Genomic DNA, 16,746 nt, shown 5'->3' on the forward strand with positions numbered 1-16,746 from the left:
ACATTTAAACCCAACCCTTTCTGGAAAGACTTCCAAAATTGTGCGGTGAATTATGCACCTCTATCTGAAATGAAAGACACAGGAACTCCATGAAGTCTGACTACCTCTTGAATATATAATCTGGCATAATCCTCTGCTGAATAGGTAGTCTTTACCGGTAAAAAATGGGCTGATTTAGTCATTCGATTTACAATCACCCAAATCAAATCATGTTGCCTACGAGAATGCGTCAGACCAGTAATGAAATCCATATTGATCATCTCCCACTTCCATTTCAGAATATCTATATTCTAAGCCATATTGTCGGGCCTTTGGTGCTCTACCTTGACTTGTTGACAATTCGGGCACTTAGCAACGAACTCATCCACCATGATGGATTGAATATCTGGAGCTATGAGCTTCCTCCATGATCCTCTCTTGGAATTAATCCACCTTTGGCATACACAATCTACCTTGATACCTCAATACACCACCTTCCCCTTGTTCAAAAGTCATAACTTTCTGCTTATGAACATTTTCCTTCAATTCAAGCAAAATAGGATCTTGTTCTTGTTTCTCCTTCACTTCGGACGCTAGTGATTATTCACACCCATTCATCACCACTACTCCACCTTTATTGGAATCCAACAACTGGACTCCTAGTCATGCAAGTCTGTGCACATCTTTGGCTAACTCTTTCTCGCCTTCCTCAACATGGGCAGTAGTACCCATAGACAACCTGCTCAAAGCATCAGCAACAACATTTCATAATCCTTGAGTAAGTCCAACCATGTTCTCTTTATGAGATTAAGATCTTTCACACTGAATACATACTGAAGACTGTTGTGATCGGTGAACACATCTTCATGAAAACCATAGAGATAGTGACGCCATATTTTCAAAGCAAATACTACAACAACTAATTCTAGATCATGAGTCGGGTAATTCTTCATGTGAATATTAAGTTGTCTGGAGGCATAAGCAATAACCTTGACATTCTGCATCAATACACAACCAAGTCCAACTCTGGATGAATCACAATACATAACAAAGCCTTGTGTACCTTTTGGTAGGGTCAATACTGGGTAATAGTTAACCAGGATTTCAATTTTTGAAAGCTCTTCTCACAAGCTTCAGACCATTGATACTTTGTTTTCTTCTAAGTCAACTTAGTCAACATGGATGAAATAGACGAGAACCCCTTGACAAACCTTACATAATAACCAGTCAATCCCAAAAAGCTCTTTATATCAGCTCTAAATGTGGCTCTAGGCCAGTTCTGTACAACTTCAAACTTCTGAGTGTCAACTCGTATCGCTTCACCAGATACAATGTAGCCTAAGAATGCCACAGACTCAAACCAAAACCCACACTTAGAAAATTTGGCATACAACTCCTTATCCTTGAGAGTTTGGAGAACTACTCTGAGATGATTAACATAGTCCTCCTCATTCATTGAGTAAATTAGAATTTCATCAATGAATATGATAACAAACATGTCAATATATGGCTTAAATACTCTGTTCATAAAATCCATGAACGTTGTAGGAGCATTAGTCAAGCCAAATGACATAACTAGAAACTCATAGTGACCATAAAGGGTCCTGAATGCTGTCTTCGGAATGTCACTTTCTCTTACCCTCAACTGGTAATAGCCTGATCTGAGGTCTATCTTAGAGAAACAAGTGGCACCCTGAAGTTGATCGAAAAGATCATAAATTCTCAGAAGGGGATACTTATTCTTGATAGTAACCATGTTCAATTGGTGGTAATCAATACATATCCTAAGAGAACCATCTTTCTTCCTTACAAATAATATTGGAGCGCCCCAAGGTAAGGCACTTGGTAGAATGAAACCTTTATCAAGAAGGTCTTTCAATTTCTCTTTTAACTCTTTCAACTCAGCGAGAGACATTCTATATGGCGGAATAGAAATAGGTCAAGTATCAAGAAAAATATCTATATCGAAGTCTATTTTTCTCTAAGGAGGGACTCCAGGAAGATCATTTGGGAAGACCTCTGGAAACTCACTCACAGCTGGAACTGACTGAATAGGGGGTGTCTCAACATTAAAGTCATTAACTTATACTAAGTGATAGATAAACCCCTTAAAAACTAACTTTATGGCATTAAGGTATGAAATGAAACGACCCTTAGGCACTGTTGAACTACTCCTCCACTCTATAACATGCTCATAAGGAAACTGGAACTTAACTACTTGAGTTCTACAATCAATTGAGGCATAAAAATCATGAATCCAGTTCATACCTAGAATAACATATGGAGCCACAAAAGATAGACTCGCACCTGGATCAAGCAATGTTTATACATCACAAGTAAAGACTTTGATCATACAGTCACAACATCTGGTGATTTCTTCTGCTCTTGATGACTGGTGGTGGCATACAAATGGTTTGCTCTTTCGTCTGTCCCTGAAGTAGCTCCTCTAGGTGCAACATTGTCTGGTAGAGCCCGTAGAGTCGCTGAAGAAGATTGGGTTCTATTGCCCCCATTACCACTCCCCTTCCTGTTCTTAGGGCACTCTCTCATTGAGTGACCTGCTTGACCACACTTGAAGCAACCAGTGGAGTCATGATCATGACACGCTCCTGGGTGGTTTCTACCACACATAGCACATGTAGGAGTCTAGTTATCTCATTGTGCCACACTACCTTGACATTTAGTAGGTCTAGCTAATGTTATGAGAATTATGATTTCAGAACTCACCTTTGTTCTTTGGTGCAAGTGAACTAGCATATGATAGAGCAGGTCCAATTGGATTTTATTGAAAAGATGACCGGTTTGCATTTCCAGCTTTTTGTTGTCCCGACATGTAGTCTTAACCTTCTTATTCTGGAACTCTTCCCTATCTCTCAGCTTATCTTCCTCAGCTTGTTCCCCGTGGATCACAAGCCTGGCTATGTCTGTATCTCCTATCAACATAGCTTCATTGCCCTCCTTACTTGATAGGCGAGACAACCAGACACGAACAAGCACTACTAAAAAACTGTCAAAAAATGACGACCAAAAGCGACGGACTGCGTCGCTTTTTTGGTCAAAATTGACGGAAAAGCGACGCAGTCACCTCCGTCGCTTTTTAGCTCGACGCTTTTCAAAAAGCGACGGACTGCATCGCTTTTTGATTTCTTTTAACAAAAACGACGGACTCCGTCGCTTTATTTTAATTTTAATTTTTTTTATTTCTAAAAGGCGATGCAGTCCGTCGCTTTTCTGGAAATTTTATTTTTGAAAATCCCAGAAAAGTGACGGACAAAAGGACCTTGTCCGTCGCTTTTCTGGACATTTTATTTTTGAAAATTCTAGAAAAGCGACGGACAAAAGGTGTTCGTCGTTTTTTTGGAAATTTTATTTTTGAAAAATCCTGAAAAACGACGGACAAAACCACGTTGTCCGTCGCTATTCTGGGATTTAAAAAAAAATAAAAACCCAGAAAAGCGACGGACGAAACCACATTGTCCGTCGCTATTCCTGCACTATTTTTTACAGCAGAAACTATCGATCAAACCTATCCTTGGATTCGATCCAACAAGTGATTCCCTCCTCGAAAGAGGGATAGTCGTTAGGTCATGAATGATGCCCACCTGCAAATGCAATTCAATTCAATTCTACACTATTCAGCCCAATCAAACACACACAATTATAAACAATCTAAACAAAACATAAAACAACAAACTTAAAATAACATTTAAAAGTATCTAAACCACATATTAAAGACTTATAAAGTCTTTTGAAAATTCGTTTCAAAATTTCAAAAAGTTCATAAATGGCCAGAGATCTAAACTAGGGAGTGGGATCTACATAATCATCCTCATCACTCTCATCGTCGGTGCCATCGGGAGCCGAAGTAGTAGGTCGACGAGCAAGGTTCATCACTTGTTCTTTGATTTGCTGAATGGTCTTACTCATGCTTTCTTGTTCAGCTACTCTTCTCCGTTCTTACTCTGCTAGTGCCGCTGTAAGTTTAGCTATTTGATCCGACATAGCAGAAATCTGAACACCGTCAAGTGCTTCGGCTTGACGTGACTGTTTTAAAAAATAATTATTTGACTGATTTTGTGAGTCGCCACGTAATTTTTGAAGGAAAATTAAGAAAACTGATTTTTTCAAACGATTAAAACAGAAATCAATTGAAAATATTTAAAGGAGGTCGAGGTTCATATTAATGTTCTAGGTAGGGTTTTAAAGCACCTAGAACATCCGCTAACACGCGGTTATCCGGTAATTAACTATTTGGCTAATTGATTTTTAAGAAAAGAAGCATGTTTGACTTAATAAAGTTGAGAGAATGAACAATTTTGAGAGTTGAAACCATTTTAAGGAGGGAAAGGGGGAACATTAAGATATTACCTAAGTGCAATAGTTTATAAGATTGTATTTTAAGATCAAAGGAAGTGAGTGCTTAATTTAATTAATTTTTAGAAAAAAAAGTTTAGAATGGCTATCTATCGGGAAAATTAAATTGTTGTAACCTTAAGATTAAAGGCAAGTAACGGCAAATAAACAAATATAGAATAATGAAGTAAAGAAGGAAGTTTGGGCCCAAGTCTGGTTCTCTGTCCGCCTGGACCAGTACTTGGGCCTAATCTCGTTTTGGGCTTTTGGCCCAATTCTTGCCATCTTTGTACCTGTCCTAAACTAAGTTTTGAAATTTATTTCTTTGGGCCTAAAGGCCCATCTTCCACCTGCCCTAAACTAACAAGACGATAGCAAGTAAAATGACTAAGGTTTATGCCCAAGATAAAAAAATACAACTCAAAATAAAGGATGAGCTTTTGGGCCTAATTATGCCATATACATAGTATATACACTTAGTGTATACTGTTGTATATTCGCGTATCTCAGCTTCAATTTCCTGTATGTTCTTGTGTAGACGGCATGTATGCGGGCTTTCAGGGATCTGTACACCGATTTTCGAGGACTTGTTCTTCGATTCCACTTGACCCAATTGACTCGATGAAGGGAAAATTGGGCCTTAAGGCCCAAACTCAAGATACAAAGAATGGAAGAGAGTCCTCAATGGACTCAAGTAGAATCACATGCAACAACCAAAAGAAAGATACACCATTAACATTTGAAATAATGAAATAAAGAGACGTAACTTAAACGAGACAAAATTCCATTGAAGTGAAAGCCACTTAAGAAATTCAAAATCAAGAACACGATCAAACCCAGTTATTAGACCAAAACCCATGACTCTAAGTGAGACTAAATAAGCCAAATTAAATATGACAAAATTACCAAACAATCTGTGACACTAAACGGTAACACATATACTTATGGACATATTATATTATAAGGAATACAAAGCCAACAATCAACATTACTGAAAATATGGAGAGGACACATGCTGCATAAATAGCAAATAAAATACTTCATGCTATGGTCAAACATGCTATGGTCAAACAACTCTATTTAATGAAACCTAAAGATATTAATATCATGTCAAAAGCCAAAATGTTGGAGCCAGCTGCAGACTAATTTATCTTGGGCAAATAAGATAGCATGATTATACATCAAATGACTAAAGACGAGGCCAATTCAGTATCCGACCAAAGAAATCAGCGAAATATAAGCAAAAGGGCATGACTGAATGTAACATCTACAAAGAAAGGCGTTGTCGGGCGATAATACCAAGTACTACTAGACTACGCTAAACAACAAATTAAAATTAAGATAAATATATTATCATTATTTTCAGATTTGAACAAAAAATAGAAGGGTTATTTCTAGAAAATAAGAGAAAGCTTAGTTAAATGGATATCGATATGAATGACATTTCAATGACTTTAATCAATTAAAGAAATAACCATAGTCAAATTTAAACAGATGCCAAATTTCAGCACTAAATAAATTAATACCTCATCTAGGATTGCAAACCCAAAATAACTAAATCATAACCAACTAATGACCCTATATCTCTGGACGACATTCAGACTAAACAATGAACCATCAATGAGTATAAAAAGAGAGGATATATTCCACTAACGATGATCAACAAGCAGCAAAATAAATAAATAATAAAAAAAAGAACAAGTGAATCACCAATTTAGGCATAGCTCCAAGTATCATAAATAAACGGACCTTCCTAACATATAACATACTTCAAACAATAAGAGAGTATGGACATTGCTTTTATTCAATTAGAGGGGAACAATAAGCCTATAATACTAAAGAATTTTAAAACATACTTTGGGTATGAACTAAACAGCAACATAGTACAACATCCTATGATAAAAAATTTGCGCAATTTCTAAACATGAATAATAAGCAAAAAACAAATAAAAAATTCAAGCAATGGAGAGGGGAAAAAGAACCAACATGTTTTAGCATTTTTAAGGCATCAATCTGACATCAAGACAAGAGTGCAACTAATAGAATAGAGGGTGCTATTTCGAGACAGATTAAACACGAAGGTTAAGAAGTAAACATTTTTTAGAACCAATCTAAGAAGGCAAAACGGAAAGAGGACCAGATAGGCTGGATACTGGCATATGTGCGTACCACTTTTTGTGCAGGCATGTCGACAAGTCAAAGAAGTGAGAGTATGAACAAATTTTTAAAGGATTATTTGAATTATAATACTCCAACGAGTGCATTTGTGGTGCATATGATAAGGCTATTGACGCTAGATATGATAAAGTAAGGGAGAAGGATTACAAGACAACATTCAAGACCTATCTTGAAAACTTTGCATCCTATGGAAGATGAAGCAGCGAAGGAATATACAAGAAAAATGTTTCAGATTTTTCAAGAAGAATTAATTCAATCTCAAAAATTTATTGCCGAAAAGATTGAGGTTAAAGATGGAGCAAACATCTATAAAGTCCATCAGCTTCAAAGACAAAGGCCAACATATATCGTTGGTCTGGATCTTGCATTGAAAAGAGTTGTTTGTTCATGTCACAAGTTCGAGTTCATGTGAATTCTATGTAGACATGTACTAATGGTATTTATAAAAAAACCAGATTCACTCACTTCCGATTTATTATTATTAGATCAATGGACAAGAAACGCAACCAAAGAAAAAGCTAATGACCCCTCTATTGTAACACAAACTTTGAAACCTTCTACTTTGGGGTTTAATAACATTATGATGCATTCTATTGGGTTATCTGAGCGAGCTACAAAGTCTGAAAAACATTATCAATTTGCGCATCAAAGATTATTGCAATTGTGTGGAGAACTTGATGAGCTTTCTTATGAATCTGAGGAAGATTGTGTATCAGGTGGTCAAGTTAGTGAGAAAGATCGGAAAATAAACTCATGTGAACAAAGTCAAGATGTTACTTTGCTTGACCCTCCGGTAGCAACAACTAAAGGGCGTCCGAGATCTTTGAGGATGAGAGGTTTTCTAGAAGTTACTCAGAAGACCAAAAAAATTTCTTCTCCAAAAATTAAAAGAAATTCTTCTCAAAGCAAAAAAGGCAAACGAAAAGTGTGAAACTTAAGAGAAAGGAAACAAGGTAATTTCACTTAACATGATGCATATTATTTCTATTGGGATTAATTTTGTAATAACTTCTAAAATTTCATATGTAGTTCAAACATTAATGCTTATTCAGAATTTTATCAAGAATATGTTGAGAATGCTGGCTTTGCTTAGGCCACCTCATTTACGGTAAGAATTGCTCTTTCTTTAATCATGTCATTTATATATTGTTTACATGATAAGATACGTGTTGATGAATTATTATTCTCTTATCAGGATTTGATGAAAGCGGCTTCAACTCCATTCCAACAATGTTGTCCTAGTTAGTGAGTAAAAAGATAGAAGATTTGGAGCTTTGAGAATAAGAAGGAAAGAGGAAGAAATAATTCTTTAGATTTAGATTTATTAGTTTTTCTCTGTTTTTTAATTCTAAATAGTCCTTTCATAGTTTATTTTGATGTGTTTATGGTGTAAAGACAATATTAGTATTTGGACATAATCAACAGGTAAGCATGTTGATCAATGAACTGAGTTTGCTAGTGTATATGATTTTACTACATGGTTGATTTTTTTCTAGTTACTTGATCATCTCTTGTTTGAGTTAGACAAAATAGATTCCTTGTCTAGCAGGTTCTGTTGGATATGAGATTGTCTCTTATCTTTTGTTTATTTTTACTGTGTGGTTGATCCTCATCAAACAAAAAATATTTTTACTACATACTTTATAGGTTTCTGATTACATCTGGTGCTGACGTTTCGTGTTGAAATCATTGAGCCACCACCGTTGATGGCTTTGGCTAAGAAATACAATCAGGAGAAGATGACATGCCGCAAGTGCTATGCTCGGTTGCATCCTCGTGTTGTCAATTGCCGCAAGAAGAAGTGTGGACACAACAACCAATTGAGGCCTAATAAGAAGATTAAGTAGATACTGAATTCTAATTGTTGCTGACTTGTTTCTTATAAAAAAAATAGTGTACTTGGATTTATTGTTTGCTTTCCTGTTCTTTTTACCCTTTAGAGATTGATTGTCTTGTATTTGGGAGGTATATGAAGATTTTTTGCTACTTAAAAAAAGACTCATTAATTTCGAGGTGTGTTTTGATAAATAGTTAGGAAACACAAACACATGATAGTTAATGTAGGGAACTCGCAAGAAAATGATACTACTTCGGTGCACAGGCCCCTTCGTCGAAAAATTATACTATATATACACGTAAATTTTTGACTTTATATTGGTATATATAGAATTTGGACCCACTGAAATAACAAAGTGATGCGCAGTGGAGTTGGCAATAGCTTGTGCAATCCTACCTTTTGTCCCGGTTCGATTCCCCGCATGGTTGTATTCTTTTTCTGTAATTATTTTGACTTCTTGAATTCAATTAAGTAAATAAACATGCGTAATTTTAACATAAAAGTTCAATAGCTTGGTGGTTAATAGTATCATGAAGGTCTCCAAGACCCAAGTTCGAATCCCTCCTTTACTAACTATTTTTTTTCAATTAAAATTAAATTATTTTCTTAAATTTTAATACATTTTCCTTGTAGAATAAGATTTCCTTGAATTTAATACTTTTTCTTGTGAATTTTTTTCAATTAAAATTGAATTATTTCCTTAAATTTTAATTCATTTTCCTTATGGAATAAGATTTCCTTAAATTTTAATATTTTTCCCTTATGGAATAAGGTTTTCTTTCTCTATAAATAGGAAACTCATTTACCCAAATTATATCACAATATTATTAAGAATAGAATCTCAATAATTCTCTCTCTGTTTTTTCTTCTCGTTCTCTTAATTTATAACAAAAATAACCAACTTAATATTTTAGTTTCAAGTTTCAATACACATGAGAAATTATTGTAATAGAGTACCAAAAAAAGTTTGACTTCTCTAAGTCAACCAAATAAAGAAACAACGGTAGATCAATTAGAGATGTTGTCACATTCTTCTCAAAAACAAAGCATTGATTTAAGTACTCTAAAAATGACTTGCAAAATCGAATGGATGATGAGTTTTTAGACGGTTGTATAATGCCTTATGTAGAAAAGAGAGTATTTCGTACTATTTCTAATGAGTCTATTATAAAAACGTTTCAAGATATGAAACCTCGTCGAGTATAATTGTAATAATATATTTAAATTATGTTTTCAATAGTAGTTTATTTTCTTTATGTTAGTTTTGAATTATACACTTGTAATTCTATTAAAAATATTCCTATATTTAACTTGATTATTTATTTTGGTAATTTAAATCGTCTTTTTTAAAAAAAAATACTATTAAAAGTTTTGACACCCTTCATTAAATTCCTGGCTACGCCACTGACTTGTTGAGCTTTTTCTCTCTTCCTCCTCTCTCACCAGCTGCTAATAGTATCATCAGTCTATGAATTTCCTCTTCATTTTCAGGTTTCAAAAATAGTAAAACACTAGATAGATGTTAAAGATCATAAATGTACAGGAAATCACGTATCCAATAAGTTTTTATTGATAAATAGTTCCAAAATGGCACCAGAACAAGTACAAAGATCTGGACGTAATACATTACATAAATTCTAACTTCAGTCTTTCATATTTTGCATAAAATTTCATTTCATTTCATATCATACAATTATACAAATTCTGAACACATTTATATTTGAAATCATAAAATGTCTCTTTTTTTTCTCTTCGAATCATCTTCCATTTCTTTTACACCATATAATATACATGTTGTTTGAGTGGATAAGAGGATCTTTATATGCATCGTTGTTGACTATTGTGAAGATAGAAATATGACATAAATCATAAGATAGTCTAGAAATTTTTTCCAGAGAAACAAGATGGCTACAACTTTATCGTCCTTCACATTCCAATGGGTCATGTCCAAGCAAACAATGTTGATGACATAGCTCGTTTGGCTGATGAGTATGGTTCAAGAGAGCTCTGATTGACTGTGGAACAAAACATTATTAGTACTACTAGTAACCAGTTTTATGGAGTAGTTTCTTGAAGATAACTGAAGAAGTTCAAAAGCAAGCATCTCTTATGAGGCTAGTAAGGAAGCACTAGATAGGTTGCAAAATTGGTGTGCAGAAGTTTTGAAAAAACTAGCAGAATGACATTATTTAATGGAAGATCCAAGATAAAACACGATCCTTTGATTAAGAAAGTACATCATCAAATTCATACCCGGCAAAATCAAATACAGAGGCAGCACCAAGATGTTATGCCGCTGAAATATTTAGTTTTGCTTTTTGGTTGGTTGGCAGATCATGGAACATGTTTTACCCAAGCTCATGAGCAAATTTTTCCACAATCCCTAGATAACCGGTTTCAGCACACCAACAAGCTCCTTGAATAGCCTTGCAGAGATACTTGCATTTGAACATCTTCAGTTCTCAATAATAGTGTTCTGTTCCAGTGAGCCAGAGCTCTCCTGAACCATACTCATCAGCCAAACGAGCTAGATCATTCATGTCGTCAGCTTCGACATAAGTAACAGGAATATAAAGATCAATAAATCTATAACCTTTCTGGTTATGTATGCACACCAAGATAATAACTTCTTTCTCATTGTTTGCACATACATAGCTTCAATAATAAAAGAGAATTTCGGACAATTTTCTAGTTTTATTTTCAAAGTAATTGAATTACAAGTAATGGAATGAAAACTGAATGAGCTCAACTTCAATATTGAAGGCAATCTAGTCCGTTGAAGCTCATTAACCTGAGAATATATCCTCCCTCTAGCTCTTGCTGAGAGCCTGAGACATTAATTGTCTTTTCAACCTTTGCCTAGAATTCTTCTGCACCTTACGTTAGTTGAAATTGAAATCAAGTCAGATCAGATAAAGACACTTAGCAGATACCCGTCTAGCTGAGAGTACATCAACCAGTTAACACCATTACATGAAGCAGGACTTGCCATAGAACACTATCAAATCAAATCTCTACATTTCTGCTTGTTCCCTTTGAAACCAAGATCTGAAAAAAAGCTTCCAGTAATGCTTTGCAAATCGAAACAAAATTACCTAACTTGATGCCATTACATAACTTGAGGTTTCTAGGATGAATATAGTTGGAATTGGAATGCAGATACTCTAGAGCTAGCCATATCTGATTCAGCCAGTTAAGCAAGAGAAATGGAGACGACGACAATGTACTTTAAAATGTGAAATTTGTTCTTAGCAAATTCACAAGTTTTGATGCTTTGAAAAAACTAGACAAACATGATCCTGGGAAAACCTACGATAAAGCTCAATATTGTATTTAATTTTGGAAAGAAAACAATTTAGTTATGGAAATAAATATGATTAGAATCCAAGTAGGACTCAACTGTTGATATTCTTTTTTTTTCTTTTTATAATTATTGTTATTTTATTAAAATAAGTTACTATGGTTAAATTTCATTAAAAGTACATGATGTAGAAATTTCATACACCGACGGTGCACAAAACTTAAACTCTAAGGTAACATTCTTTTATATATGTTGACATAATTATGAAAGAATATAATTGCATCAAAAGAGTTACAGAATGATTATAAGGTCTATTTGATGCTTCAATCTTGGCTAACAACAATATATGATTTATCATAAATTCCTAATCGATCTGATGCATATTATGGTATTTTATTTAGTTTATTTCTTAATGGTAATTTTGAAAATGAAACATAAAATTCGTGTTGTTACCTATCAATCTTCATGAAATTCAGAATGGGAAGTTAGACATTCACTTAAGTTTTTGCTTATGTATAAACTGACACATTAGGAGATAGAAGCATATGCATAATTCCTAGTATTTCGAATTAACTGAATTTCAATTAAAAATATCCATGAGACAATAGTCTATGGAAGGAATTAAAAGAAAAAGATACAAGATATTTCGGGAATATTCTCAAATATCGTTATGCTAAGTATTTGTCAAGAAATAATTTTCACTTCATTGTCTCTCTCACTCTTAAGAAGCACAACTTCACTTTAGTTTCGGCCTTCAATTTATTCTCCGAAAAAGCTTTCTCGGCTATGGTGGTCTTCTTCTCCTTTGATGGCTTCTTTCTGCTGACTCTTCTATGCAGTGGCGTAGCTAGGAATTTAATGAAGGGTATTCAAACTTTTAATAGTAATATTTTTTTAAAAAAAACGACGATTTAAATCACCAAAACAAATAATCAAGTTAAGCAATATTTAATTAAATATAAGAATATTTTTAATAGAATTACAAGTGTATAATTCAAAACTAACATAAAGAAAATAAACTACTATTGAAAACATAATTTAAATATATTATTACAATTATACTTGACGAGGTTTCATAACCTAAAACGTTTTTATAATAGACTCATTAGAAATAGTATGAAATACTTTCTTTTCTACATAAGGCACTATACAACCGTCTAAAAACTCATCATCCATTCAATTTTGCAAGTCATTTTTAGAGTATTTAAATCAATACTTTGTTTTTGAGAAGAATGTGACAACATCTCTAATTGATCTACCGTTGTTTCTTTATTTGGTTGACTTAGAGAAATTGAACTTTTTTTTGGTACTCTATTATAATAATTCCTCATGTGTATTGAAACTTGAAACTAAAATATTAAGTTGGTTATTTTTGTTATAAAATAAGAGAACGAGAAGAAAAAACAAAGAGAGAATTATTGAGATTCTATTCTTAATAATATTGTGATATAATTTGGGTAAATGAGTCTCCTATTTATAGAGAAAGAAAACTTTATTCCATAAGGGAAAAGTATTAAAATTTAAGGAAATCTTATTCCAGAAGAAAAAGGTATTAAAATTTAAGGAAATAATTCAATTTTAATTGAAAAAAATCCACAAGAAAAAGTATTAAATTAAGGAAGTCTTATTCTACAAGGAAAAGGTATTAAAATTTAAGGAAATAATTCAATTTTAATTGAAAAAAAAAAAGTTAGTAGAGGAGGGATTCAAACTTGGGTCTTGGAGACCTTCATGATATTAGCAAGGATTCGAACCGGGACAAAGAGTAGGATTGCACATGCTATTGCCAAATCCACTACGCATCAATTTGTTATTTTAGGGGGTTCAAATTTTATATATACCAATATAAAGTCAATTTTTTACGTGTATATATAGTATAATTTTTCGACGAAGGGTGTCGAGCCTACGTGGCTCCACCCCTGCTTCTATGACTTTGGTGTCATTGAAATTGAATGAGAAAATATGGAAGAAAATTGAAAGTGACTATTAAAGGGTGAATTCAATGAATGATTGGTTTGAAGATGGATAAGATAATTAAGTACGTTTAAATATGGTAACAGTTATTTGCGATTTCAGATTTTCAAACTTAAAGTTATATTAACTGTGGGAAATTATTTTACTACAATCGGAATAGAATTTAATAAACTAAAAAACTGAAAAAATAAATAAAAATACTACCCAATTCCCTTGTGAAAATCTACATTTTTTCTTTTTAGTTACATATTCTTTTACAATAATTTTTTACTTTATTTATTTTTATTATTAATTTATTTATTTTTTAAATAGTAATTATTAGATTTTTATGGTGATGACATGTGACACTTTTTACTTCTCCTATTATATATAGATAGATTCATCTCGATAATGTTGGTGAATTTACACCCCAAGCTTTTAATGATTATTGTATATCAACTGGGATAATAGTTGAGCATTCGGCCGCTCATATTCATACTCAAAATGGTCTAGCAGATATATTATTTAAACGCCTCCAATTAAATGTTAGACCAATGCTTATGAGAACAAAATTTCTCATTTCATTATAAAGTCATGCTATTTTGCATGCAGCAAGTCTTGTGAGGATTAGGCCTACAAGTTATCATAAAGTCTCCCCATTACAATTGACTTTTGATCAAAAACTAAACATTTTCCATCTTAGAATATTTGGATGTACGGTATATGTTCCAATTGCTCCACCACAACGTACAAAGATAGGTTCCTAAAGAACGTTGGGATATATATTGGGTATGCATCTCTTTCTATTATAAAATATTTGGAGCCTATTACTAGAGATTTATTCACGGCAAGATTTGTTGATTGTCATTTTGATGAATCAACATACGCAACATTAGGGGGAGAAAATAAGCAACTGAAAAAGGAAATAGATTGGAATACATTATTACTATCTCATTTAGATCCTCACACAAATAAATGTGAAATAGAAGTTCAAAAGATAATTCATTTGCAAAATATTGCAAATCAACTGCCAGAAGCATTTACTGACTTATCAAGAGTTACTAAATCTCATATTCTCGAGTTGATGTCTCGGTAGGACAATTAATTAATTAATGCAAATGAGTCTAAAGCACGTTTAAAACATGATAGACCGATTGGTTCTAAAGTAAAAATCCTCGAAAAAGGAAAGGAACAAATGGTCATGATATAAATGAACCTACTCAAGAAGAGTAAGGAGACATAATAATTGATGAAACCTTGGAAGAGGTTCAAGTGCCTGAAAATAACGAAGAGATCTCAATAAATTATGTCTCATTGGAAAAAAATGTGCAATCGAAATAATATAATTATCGACAATATTTTTACTTATAATATTGCTATTAAAATAATGCAACAAGATGGGGATTATGAACCAAAATCTGTCGAGCAATGTATACAGAGGAGTGATTGGCCAAAATGGAAATATGCAATTCAAGTTGAATTAGATTCGCTTGAAAAACACAAAGTTTTTGGACCGATATTCTGAACACCTGAAGGTATAAATCTTGTCATGTACAAATAGGTTTTTGTACGAAAACGAAATGAGAAAAATGAAGTCGTAACATATGAAGCATGACTTGTGGCACAACGATTTTCACAAAGACCTGACATTGATTATATAGAAACATATTCTCATGTGGTGAATGCAATCACTTTCAGGTATCTTATTAATATGGAAGTTCATGAAAAACTTGACATGCATCTAATGAATGTCGTTGCAACCTGTTTATATGACTCAGTAGACAACGACATTTTTATGAAAAATCATGAAGGGTTTAAAATGCCTGAAATGTATAAAGATTCTCAGGAAACTTGTTCAATAAAACTTCAAAAATCATTATACGGATTGAAATAATCAGGACGCATGTAGTATAATCGCCTTAGCAAATACTTATTAAAGAAAGGGTACAAGAATGACTCAATTTGTCCTTGTGTATTTATTAAAAGGTTTGGATCAGAATTTGTTATAATAGCGGTATATGTTTGATGACTTGAATATCAGTGAAACTCGTGAAGGGATTTCAAAGGCAGTAGAATGTCTCAAAAAGAAATTTGAAATGAAAGATCTTGGAAGGACAAAATGAACATTTTACGAATAGAATATTTATTCATCAATCGACATATACCAAAATTATTTTTAAAAGAGTTTACATGGATAAAGCAAATCCATTAAGTACCCCAATGATTGTAAGATCACTTGATATTAATAAAGATAGATTTTGACCTCATGAAAATGATGAAAAACTTGTTGGCGATGAGACCTCATATCTTAGTGCAATTGGTGCATTGATGTACCTTCCTTATAATTCTCGACCAAATATATTTTTAGTTCTTCCCCAACACAGAGACACTGGAATGGTATTAAGCACATATTCAGCTATTTTTTAGGAACCATAGATATGAGACTATTTTATTCAAAAGGGTCCGATTCACAATTAATTGGTTATGCAGATGCATGATATTTGTCTAACCCATATAGAGGTCGATCTATTTACATATGGAGGTACAACCATATCATGGTGTTCAACAAAACAAACTATGATTGATATTTCTTCAAATCATGCAGAAATAATAGCCATTCATGAAGTTAGTCGAGAATATGTTTGGTTGAGATCTATAACTCAACACATCTAGGAAACATGTGGTTTTCCTTCGAGGAAAGAGATTCCAACGAAATTATATATGAACAATGTTGTATGTATAGCTCAACTAAGAGGAGGATACATCGAAGGAGACAAAACCAAATATATATCACCAAAATTCTTTTTTCACTCACGATCTTAAGACGAAGGATGAAATAAATGTTCAACAAGTTCCTTCTAGTGATAATTTAGCAGATATGCTCACCAAGGCATTACCAACTTCAATCTTTGAGAAGTTGAGAAACAAGATCGGAATGTGTCATCTTCTAGATATCAGGGGGAGTAAATACGCATTGCACTCTTTTTTCCTTAACCAAGGTTTTATACCACTGATTTTCCTAATAAGGTTTTTAATGAGACAACAAATTATGCATATTACTATAGTTTTTCTTCCACTATTATTTTTTCTTTTATATGGGCATCCAAGGGGGAGTAATGTAAAATGGATGTCCAAATTAATATGG

At 33.3% G+C, this 16,746-nt stretch overlaps 1 protein-coding gene and 1 pseudogene across 1 annotated transcript; one reads left to right on the forward strand and one right to left on the reverse strand.

Annotated features, from left to right (window-relative positions):
• Positions 1 to 1,960: 1,960 nt before the first annotated feature.
• Positions 1,961 to 2,922, reverse strand: LOC125837334 (uncharacterized). Its single transcript, XM_049516473.1, has 3 exons — positions 2,707 to 2,922; positions 2,335 to 2,550; positions 1,961 to 2,026 (listed from the first exon to the last, which is right to left on the reverse strand). Exons 1-3 carry the CDS (start codon positions 2,920 to 2,922, stop codon positions 1,961 to 1,963), a joined length of 498 nt encoding a protein of 165 aa, XP_049372430.1.
• Positions 2,923 to 6,517: 3,595 nt separating this feature from the next.
• Positions 6,518 to 8,357, forward strand: LOC125837335 (protein FAR1-RELATED SEQUENCE 5-like; annotated as a pseudogene).
• Positions 8,358 to 16,746: the final 8,389 nt, after the last annotated feature.

This window comes from Solanum verrucosum, unplaced genomic scaffold (genome assembly GCF_900185275.1).
Source record: "Solanum verrucosum unplaced genomic scaffold, falcon-dt-bn FXZP01000130.1, whole genome shotgun sequence".
In the NCBI taxonomy this organism is placed as follows: domain Eukaryota; kingdom Viridiplantae; phylum Streptophyta; class Magnoliopsida; order Solanales; family Solanaceae; genus Solanum; species Solanum verrucosum.